This window comes from Lupinus angustifolius, chromosome LG14 (assembly GCF_001865875.1).
Source record: "Lupinus angustifolius cultivar Tanjil chromosome LG14, LupAngTanjil_v1.0, whole genome shotgun sequence".
NCBI classification, from domain to species: Eukaryota; Viridiplantae; Streptophyta; class Magnoliopsida; order Fabales; family Fabaceae; genus Lupinus; species Lupinus angustifolius.
In genome coordinates, this window is record NC_032022.1 from 14,301,651 (window position 1) to 14,312,584 (window position 10,934).

General features: G+C 29.3%; 1 protein-coding gene across 1 annotated transcript; it reads right to left on the reverse strand.

Moving 5' to 3' along the window:
• LOC109326794 (monoglyceride lipase-like) lies at window positions 7,107-10,179 on the reverse strand. Its single transcript, XM_019559601.1, has 7 exons — window positions 9,661-10,179; window positions 9,540-9,578; window positions 9,360-9,430; window positions 9,142-9,206; window positions 8,606-8,695; window positions 8,428-8,520; window positions 7,107-7,812 (listed from the first exon to the last, which is right to left on the reverse strand). The coding sequence occupies exons 1-7, from the start codon at window positions 10,038-10,040 to the stop codon at window positions 7,402-7,404; spliced, it is 1,149 nt and encodes a 382-aa protein (XP_019415146.1). The 5' UTR covers window positions 10,041-10,179; the 3' UTR covers window positions 7,107-7,401.

The window sequence follows — 10,934 nt, forward strand, 5'->3', positions numbered from 1 at the left end:
TAGGAAAATTAATTAATGTTTGAATAATTCATTTGGGTCCCCACCTTATCTATACAAAATTCAGACTTTTCTAATAATATGGTTGGGATTTTGATTTTAATAATATGGGTAAGGATTTTAGAAAAATAAATTGTTAATTGAGTTCATGAATTTGGGATCATATATGTTGTCCCACTTTTTCTATCATTTCATGTATAATTACCTCTAATTAGTTAAAAAAATTATTTAAGTTAAAAATATAATTATTAAATATTATTTTAACCAATTATATTTCGTGATACATGGAGTAGTACAAAAGAGTGAGATGGTAGATGTTTACCTATGAATTTGGATTGCAGTGGGAAGAGATTACCAGGGGAGAGACAATCTCTTATATTTGGGATTTCTTTCAAGAAATAGATTTGTAATATATGTTTGATTTACATTTATATATATTTTTTGGAATATTTATTAATATTCATGAAAATAACTTTAAATAATTTTTGTTTATGATGTATATCCATGAAAATGGATTATATAATTATCAAAACATTCATATTTATTAACAAGATTTTGATCTAGTGGTATAAAGTTTTATTAGATTTTCAAAATGACAAAAAATGTTAAGAGTTCAATTCTTAAGAGCATCACTTATTAAGGAGAAATCATACATATCAAAATGGATTAGTTCTTTACCAAAGGTGAGGTAATACTTATAGTAGTACGCAAAAAATACTCATATTCTAAAATATTATTCTATTTATCATTTCAATTATATAGTTTAGAAAACAAAATTAACATTTTCTGATGTTGTATAAGTAAAACAACAAATTTAAGCTAAATGATACTTGAATACAACTACATAACCAAAAAGTTATTATTTGATTACTTACGTAGTAAGTATTTTGTTTAAAAAATGTTTTTTAGCTTATACTAATCTTAAGTGGTGGAGGAATCAAGAAATTAGAAGAATGAATACAATATCTCTAAAATTTAAGAATAACTAAATATTATCTCTTCATCATAATATAGATTGAAACATTATATATATATATATATAGAAAACTTAGAAATCCAATTCCAATACAAATTTACTATGTAAGCATATGGAGAAAGAAAAAAGGCATGAAAGTGCACATTGTAATGGAAGATTAGAAAACATAAGTACAATTGTAAAATTATAATTTTAGATATGAGAGTGAAACATTCTTAAATTATTTGATGACAATAAAAAAAGCATGAGAATATTTTTTTTATGAGAAAGTTTTATACTTGAATAAATTTTTGTACAACTTAAAATATATATATATATATATATATATATGATGACTCAAATGAGAACAATTCTCATGTAAAAATTGTGAGAACAATAAATTTGGATCTTACAACCAATTATGGATGGTTGAGATTAAAAGTTAGTTATTAGTCAGATGATAATCATGTACATATATTTTTTAACCTTAATTATTCAAATAAGAATCAATGATTCACATCAATTGTTCACATAAGTCGCTCCCTATATATATTATTCCAACCAACTATTCTCAATAATATTTTTTTATAAACTTAAACAAAACACCTCATAAAGTTTTGATAAGATGGTTATTTTAGAATCACTTTACTTAATATGAGCTACTATTTATTGACTTAGAAAATCTTTTCTTACTTTTATTTTAAGAGGATAAGAAAAATAAACATACAAGATTTACATTAAAAAAAAAACATACTCAATGTAAGAGGTCGATTATTAGCAAAGTTTCACTAAAAAAAAGGAGAGTATAACAAATTTATTATACATCTAAGGATAAAGAAAAAATTTCTTTCAAAAATATTCTTTCAAATAAAGAGGTGTTGAAAAATCTCTCAAACTCTATGTAGTAACAAAACTAAACAAAAAAAAAGTGACTAGATGTATACGAGTGATCTGTTGTCCCAAACTCTATCTCAGACCAATTATATTATGCCACGTCAGTTAAAAAAATTTAAATATTCATAACTTTATCAATTTTCCTTTATTGTGATTGACCAGAGACGTGGTTAGAGATATGGTTAGGGACAACAGATTTTTATGCATGAGTGATCTTGGTGCCTTTTTTTCGACAGCTCAATACACTTCATAGTGCTGCCTTTTATATGCAAATGGAGTGTAGATGATTATTGAAAGCTTGGCAAGCAAGCATATAAGTTGTAGTCTAAATGAGAGCCACATAATATAACAGTTTTCCTTATATGTATTAATCTGTTCCATTCTTAAAATAAAAAAATCACAGTTTAAGTTTTTAACACCCCACAAAAAACTATATTTTTAATTATCGTGATTGAAAAAAATAAATATATTCAATGATATAGACTCTAGAAAGACATTAATTGATATTTTTGGTAAAAAAAATTATTGATCGTTATGGTTTTAACAAAGTTTTAAAAGTTAATAAATACTAATAAATTAAACGGATTGAACTTGTCCAATATTAAATTATAGAATATGTAATACTTAACTAATAAACAAATTAGTAGTTTAGTAATATAAGGCCTCATTGAATCCACTCTATACCATAGAATAAATTAACTAGTTTTTTTTATAGTAAAACTGTTAGTACATTAAAACAACTAAGTATTGATTTTTGAAGGATCTTATATCTTTTTATCTGCCTAAATATTGCTTGTGTTAATGTGTGATGATGACATTTGTGCTGGTGTTAATGTGTATTCAATCTTCTTTGACCCCTTTTTTATTTTTTTGGAATGAAATAAGAATCTAAAGTGTGAAAACTTTGATTAATAGGCAAAGAAAACTTGGAAAACAGCGTTGAAATATAACCGAAGAAGATTCCAATGAGATATTTTTTCTTAAAAGTTGAAATCAAAATGGAATTATGCTTATTATTTATTATTACTGAAGCATGAGATATTTATTTCAATTATTATTGACTCTTCAAAAAGTAATATATATAAAAAATGATGGATGATGCATTGATTGTATATTCATTTTTACATTGTCATTAGTAAATCAGTTTTTATTTTTTGTTAGTAAAAAATCATATAATTCACATAAAAGGGTAGTAATATATTAGTATTAGGGAATGGGATTATGGGAAACTTCATGTGTGAGTATATTGATTAAATTAAAATACAACGTCATAACTAAGGCTGGGAGGACCCAAAAATGAATTTTTAAGGGGTCAATTACAAAATTTAGAGCCCTTTGCTCTCCATAATTGATTTTCTGTATCTCAAAAAATTAGAAAAGTTAGAGTAGAGTAAACATTAATTTTGTTCTTTGTATATCACATATTTCATCTTCTTTTTTTCCTAACCGGATGTGACAGAAAATGTTGTCTGGATATAAATATTATTTTTTCCTAACTGGATAATCATATTTGAACTGAGTAAGATTATTGTATGTAGAAAAGTCTCTTATATTTCTACATCCTATAAATAAAAAATAAATGTATTTCTAAATTTATGATTGACCTTCTCAACTTACTTTCATAAACCAAATATTTTAATACTTCTGAAGCTAACTTTATTTGAGACAATTATTGTATCTACCCAAACCCCATAAATCTAATTAAGTTGGAACAATTCATATTGTTTTATTAATACACTTAGTATTACATATATCTCACTTTGACTAAAAATGGAAATAATATAACAAGTTTAATATATTAAAATATGAATGAAAAACTACACACATACCTTTATGTATTTGTTTGAATATATGTTTTTTTTTAAGTTAAAACTTTAAAATTTCATATTATTAAAATGACCTTAAACATCACTTGAAATACTTAAATATAATGTATTCACCATTTCCTGTATGCTACCCACTCGTCTATATAATAAGAGTATAAAATCTATGTATTGACCATGTAAAGATTTATATGTATGCACTCCATCATCCACTATTTACTTAGATTACTTTTTTCGAAAAGTTAATAGCAATTAAAACTCATATATTCATACATTTTCAGTAAATACATGTTTTTCTCATATAAGAATGTGTCCTAAACTCACAACCAATTGTTTCTTGTTGGATTTTTGTAATGATTTAATCAAGTATCCCAAAGAACAAACTACCCTCATATAAAGGATATCATTTTTGGTGTCGGTAGAGTGTGTGATAATGCATTTACATTATTTTTTCCCAAACCAAACTTGTTGAGGACCACACATCAATTTCTCATCGGATATGCAATAATTTCTTCTAATCATGCCACTACCAATAATTGCTGCCAAATGGACCCCGGTTTTTAACAATATGTTTGGGAGTTATAAGAGAAAATGAATGAGAATAATTAAAGGCTTAGGAATGAGAAAAGAAAACTCTTATTTGAGAGTATGAAAGTTAAAAATGAGAGTAAATTAATAATAATGTTATAATATTTCTTATTTTTCCTTTAAAAATATAATTAACAATATATAATTATACAATTTTACTAAAAATATTTAGATATTTTTATATTTTGTTTCAAAAAACCTTAAATTGGGAGAAATATAAAAATAGACATGTGAGCTAAATTACACTCCTATTTGAATAGTAGAAACAAAAATAGTTTAATATTTATATAATCTAAGTACACAATTTATGTATCATATATCATTTATGTATGCATGAACACTAAATAATATATTGATAGTGTGAAAATTATTATATTATTAATGCATAAACTATTTTCTTATGAATTTTTTTGGCACAATATAATTAATAGAGAGGATTGTTTTAATGAATATTTATCTCTTTAATCAAGTATCTTAGAGAAGTTGAAGAAAAAAAGAAGATAAATATATGTGATGCTTAAGATCAAACCTAGTTCTTAAATGTTGTATATGTTTTTTTCCCTAAACATGGATCCATACTTTTTGGATCTAAGAATGATAAGAACAAAATAAAGAATTGAAGAGGAACAACTTTTTTAGGCCCATAAAAGCCCATAGATTCAACAGGCTTTAACGTTTGTGGCTGAACTCTCCCACGAACTGGCCCCTGACATGTGAAGTATGGAAATCTTAAAAACAGAAATATATTAGCAAGAAGAATTTATAGTTAATCTTTTGATTATTACTTAGTATCGTTTGAAACACTAGTTTTAACTTTGTATAATAATATAAAGAGTAAATTACAATAACCCCTGAGTTTTAGTGAAATTACATAAACTATCCCTCACTTTTTTACACATACACAAACCTCCCTTAATTTTTATACTTTTCATTACAGTGATCACCCCTGCATAAGAAATAAGTGTAATATTTTAAACAAAAAATATGATAAACGCAATTAAGTTAAACAAAAATATGATATATTGTGAAGACAATTCCAAATAATATATGAGTCAATATTTCTTTATTATATTTGGTTCGTTACACTATATTATAAGAGCGATTTAAACAATATTTCTTTAGAATTCTTGATGCATTTTGTAACAAAAAATAATAAAGATACATTGATTTGTATATTATTTAGACTTGTCTACACAATATATCATGTTTTGTTTAACTTAATTGCATTTATCATATTTTTTGTTTAAAATATTACACTTATTTCTTATGCAATGGTGGCCAGTGTAATGGAATATAAAAACTATGAGAGGTTTGTGTAGGTGTAGAAAAGTGAGGGGTGGTTTGTGTAATTTCACTAAAACTCAGGGAGTGTGACAGTGTAAAAGTTTTTTATACTGTCACTATATCATCCATCATTGATTTTTAGTCATCATTGACTTTTAAATAAAAGTATTGCAAATAAATAGTGGATGATACACTTATGTATAAATCTTACACTGTCAGTGCACACATTTTACACTCTATTATTTAACATCCATTTATATTATTAGTGTAACAAAAATTAATGCAACATTTGCAACTAATTTTCACATCCCAACCCCACTCAAGAAGATTGTATATATATTAAAGATTAACTAGGAATGGCAAAAAATACTCATACCCGCATGTAAAATTCGTACGAGCATGGGTCATAAATGAGTACATGTGAGTTTTACAAATGAGTTTCTAAAAATACCCGTAGTACATACGGGAGAGTACGAGTATTATGGTATCTGCGCACGCAGGTACCCGTCATTTATATGATTATTATTTTATATTTAATTAAAATAAAATGTATATTATTCTAACATTAATTACACTATTTACATTTTTTCTATTTACTTTGTTTACATCTTTTTATTGAATTTGGTGGTAAAACACCCTATAAATATTATTACATGTATAGAAACACACATGTTTTACAAAAAATATATATATTTTTTGTTAAGGAAATAAGAACAACAAATCTCACAAATAGAAAACATCAATAAATTTAACATTTTTGCCAATAAATTTACCTATTGTACCTGGAGATATCTAGAAATTCCTGCAATACTCACACACGGGTATGAGTAATACTCTCTTATTTTGAAATGGGCAGCGGGTAGCTACTACCCGTGTGCCAGTTGCCATCCCTAAGATTAACGAATTGAACCTGTGTAAATAAGGAATATCATATCACAGCTCTAGTAAATACTTGACATCATGGTAGCATCCCATGTCTTAAATTATAAACTACATCTATCAATAGCTTTTCACAAATCAATGATCCATCTTGTATACATCTTCTTTCATGGCAGAATGCTGAATTTAAAACACCATAATAAAAACGGGAATAGTGATTTGAAGAACCTTGCAGCAGGTGCACAATACAAAGTCAACCTATTAATTAAACTATACTATTAATTTGTCGGTTAAAAAAAATACTAAAAATGACATGATACCCCAGTTATTACGTTTCTTCTTGCCATACGTATTTCTCAATATTCCAAAATCCAAAAGCATAGAGGAAAAGAAAATAATTATTGCCGTTTTTATATATTTACGTGAGCCTATCACAAAACTTCAAAGATTGATTTTAGTGTAGATATTATACGAAAGCATTAAAACAAATCCATTGACAATAACCGAAATTATGCAAAAACAATTGAAAACAACATGCTCAAATATAAAACAAAAACCATAAGCCTCTAGTTTGATGTCATTCTTGCTTCATTCCAATGGATTTTACTCCTTACCAACAAAAAACTAGATATTAAATATATTAACCCATAAAACATAACATATTGAACGAATGCAATAACTATAAGGGGGCATAAAAACACTAATGAAACTTGGAATATAATAAATATACAAGTTCTTGACTACAGTAAAGATCTACTGTCCCACATCCTATGTCATATGCTATCTCGAGATAACATATAAGACAAGATCTAAGATAACATATATCTGTTACCGGATAGAATACTTATCTAAACACTTGTCATATATAATTCTAACACCTACAATCCCTATCTACTTTAAGCCACCCTTTTCCTTGGGTCGACTTCAATTTCTACACATGCCAACCTTTGCATCATTTTTTCCCTCTTGTTCATGACATTATCAGATAGTAGATAATCTCTTCTCCATCCAGTTGATAATATCCTGAGCTATCTCTTCATGCTCCGGCTCGAACAGAAGGTCGTGCAAGAAGCCATCATAAAGCTTTATGTCTTTGAACTCTGAAGCTGCCTTATTGTAAAGATCTTCTGAGGCCAGTGGATCAGTTACCTTATCAGCAGTTCCATGCAGGACAAAGAATGGCACTGTCACAGACTTGAAGTTCCGCGTTAAGTAAGAGGATATCCGCAATATTTCATGGCCGGTTCGGACCCTTATAGGTCCCGTGTAGACCAAAGGATCAGAGTACTTTGCTAACATTGCAGCTAGGTCCCTGGAAACCGGTATTCCTCTCTTGTTTGCTCCTTTAAATTGGAACCTTGGAGCTACTAGAGAAAAAATTGGAGCAACAGCCTGCAAAACACATCGAGCAACATAACATTATAATATTGAGATTGTAGAAATGAATAAGAGTAGATTAGTTGCTATTACTTATACTGACAACTAGGAATTTTCCACCCGATAACGAAAAACATGATCAATGCTTAAACGGACAGGAGCAGAGGTGTGAGACCAAATACGAGGCAGAGGAATTGGTGGCAAAATCATCAATGAGGATGAATCACCAGCCAATTTTATGCACTTATTACTATAACAGTCAGAATTTTCAAGCCTTAACACAAACATATAATACAACTTATACAAGTAAAACAACAATGGTGATTGTGTATTTGTGTTCATTCTCATTCGCATCAATTGACAAAACTCAAATCCATCAAGGAATATGCCTATATTTAACTATAGCTCATATAACATTGACTATAGTTTGATTACTCCATTGAAAACAGATGATGTAACAGGTTAACAAGATTAGTGATATTTAGTTTAGATCATATGCTCATTATTATCTGCCACAAATATGAAAGAGAGAGAGGGAGTTAAAATTGCTCATTATTAGCAATTTCAGCAAGAATTCAGAAACACATCAATTGCAAACATAATGCACAGCCTTCAAATGCAAAAACTTACACCAACAATTGGATGAGCTGGCTTCACACGCAAAGCAGGCGAGGTTAATATAATTCCTTCCACCATAAGTTGAATATGCGGGAGGGAAGCCGCCTACACAAAAAGTAGAAATTCAATTTCAAAATTCAACCAAGACAATTTAGTTTCGGAAGGTACGCAGAAGATTTAAAGGCTTTACTTTCAAAACCACAGCCCCTCCAGTAGAGTGACCAAAGAGAAAGCATGGTATCCCAGGATTCTCTGATCTAATCTTTTCCAAGAAAGCTTCCTGTTTATAACATCACCATCAATATGCAAAGTATACAATCAAAATCACCAAGTGACATTTGATAATACAATACAATTTTTTAAAGAGGAAAAAAGAACACAAATATTTTAAATTGTTCATAGTAATCACACTTTCATATGGTAATGAAAGTGACCATAAATAACAATAACACAGAAATTGAATCATGAAAACAGCACTTGCCATGATAATGGTTTAACTAAGACAGCTTCACTGCTTTAAGTGCATTGCTCAGAAGAAAAGGTCAACATATATTTTAAATTTGCACAATATTCAGTTCTCTTATTCCATCCCAGTGTTTAAAACAGCGGAAACTATGCATTGAGGCCTAAAACTTCTTCCATTCTAAGACCCACAATCACAAACAAGAATATGTGCAACAATGCTATATTTATAAAAAAGGAAGAAAACATAAGAGTTATACTTACAGTATCTGCAATCACATGATCAAGAGAAGGAACATAACCGTGCAATCCATCACTCCCTCCATGACCTGTGATAGGAAAAAATAACTTCAATCAATCATAAAAAGTTAAGGACAGTTCACAATGAAACCACTATGATAATATAAATTTGAGAAGAATAAATCATCAAGTATCAATGAATATCTCCAGGGACCAAATGAAAGAATAAACATTGAAATTACCTATCCAGTCCATTGCATAGACACCAAAATGGCATGATGTTAATTGCCTTGCAAATTCAGCATACCTTCCACTACAAAATGAGCAAAGATCTTATTCTTCTATAAAAAAACATTCAAATTAAAGCTTTATATATACTATAGCAATAATGTAAAATTTCAAAGTTCACAAAACAAGCTTACCTGTGTTCATTAAGCCCATGAATGATGATAAGAATTCCCCTGAAAGAACAAAAATAGAAAACAACATGAATCAAAAGAAAACTTATAACAATAACAATCATAGAATAAGGAAAAACCTTACTTAAGATTTCCGGTGACCGGAAACCATGAACGGCAAAATAGAGCGTTGTTTCTAAGACCATAGAAGATAAAAGTGCTCCACCGGAACCACCCATCATCCCGTCCCATTCCAACATATTCCGCCAACGCTCTTCTCCTCAACGTGTCCTCCTCTTCCAGAACCAACCACCGCCGCTTCATATACTTACTCGGCGAAGAAGGAGGTAGCACCGTCACCGGCGATGAGAGCCGTCGACGGCGAGGGAGAACGAACAAAAGGAACGATAGGAAGAATGTGTAGACGAAGAATAAAGAAACCTTAAGCGTTTTCAGAATCGGGATTATGCGGTTGCTCGCCCCTGACGTCAGCGGCTCCATCCCTGTCTCGACGGAGGAAGCCATCGCCGGTAACGGAAAACGTTAAGTTGAGTTTTTCAGACAATATACAAAGAACTAAAACGAAAACTAAGGTTGTCTTCACACGGTTGTGTGTTTATGTATACTTTTTTGTTAAATGATCTGAGTCGTTTATTTAATGAGTTGAAGTTAATCTAATGGTTGAGAGTTACTGTTGTTGATGCTGGTGAAAAGGAGTACTAAAAGATAAAGCGTTGTTTGCATCGGTATTGGAGATATCTATAGGGTACAGCAAAGACTAGTTGCGTTGCCAGGTGGCATTGACTTATTCGTCAGATATGGCGGGGAATCGTGAGGTTCGGTTTTGCCAGGGTCGTTGGGAGTAACTGCTGCAGAAAATCTCGGTTGCTTCTTCTCATTTTACAATTTTATTCTTTCCTTTTTTTTCTTTCTATTTTTTATTACCGCATTTTCGGGAAAAATGATATACTATATTATAAAATCATAACTATGTATTATAGTAGTAGATTATTTGTTTTTGAAAAATATTTATGTTTGTCCTTTCAACAAATATTGCTTATAAAAATCAAAGATTTTCTATCCAAAATAAAAATGGGTTTTTATGAAATGTTTGGAGCAAGTGTTCCTTTGTGTACCATGAGAAATGAGAGCTACAGATTAGTTGGCATAAGCAAGTGAACTAAACTTGATAGCTGTTTTGTCTGTGTGTGTGGCTTGAGTTTCTCTTCATGTTCCTCTCGTCTGCTTTGAAATTTGTTACGTGTCTAAATGGATGGTTCCTAGTTGGTTGCTGGAATTTTTGTAGTATCTTTCCTATGATGTTTCTCATGAAGTTGATTAGAAAAAGAGTATGATAGGATAGTAATTTGTATAAATTTAAGTAAATATTTTTTATTGAATAATTGTACAATGTTATTG

Excerpts from the sequence above, each read along its gene's own strand:
- LOC109326794 (XM_019559601.1), bottom strand. The coding sequence starts at position 10,040 with ATGGCTTCCTCCGTCGAGACAGGGATGGAGCCGCTGACGTCAGGGGCG. Across the intron at positions 9,579-9,660 it reads CCGGTCACCGGAAATCTTAA|GGGAATTCTTATCATCATTC; the intron begins GTAAGGTTTTTC and ends TTGTTCTTTCAG. Across the intron at positions 7,813-8,427 it reads CAGCTCATCCAATTGTTGGT|GCTGTTGCTCCAATTTTTTC; the intron begins GTAAGTTTTTGC and ends TGTGTTTTGCAG.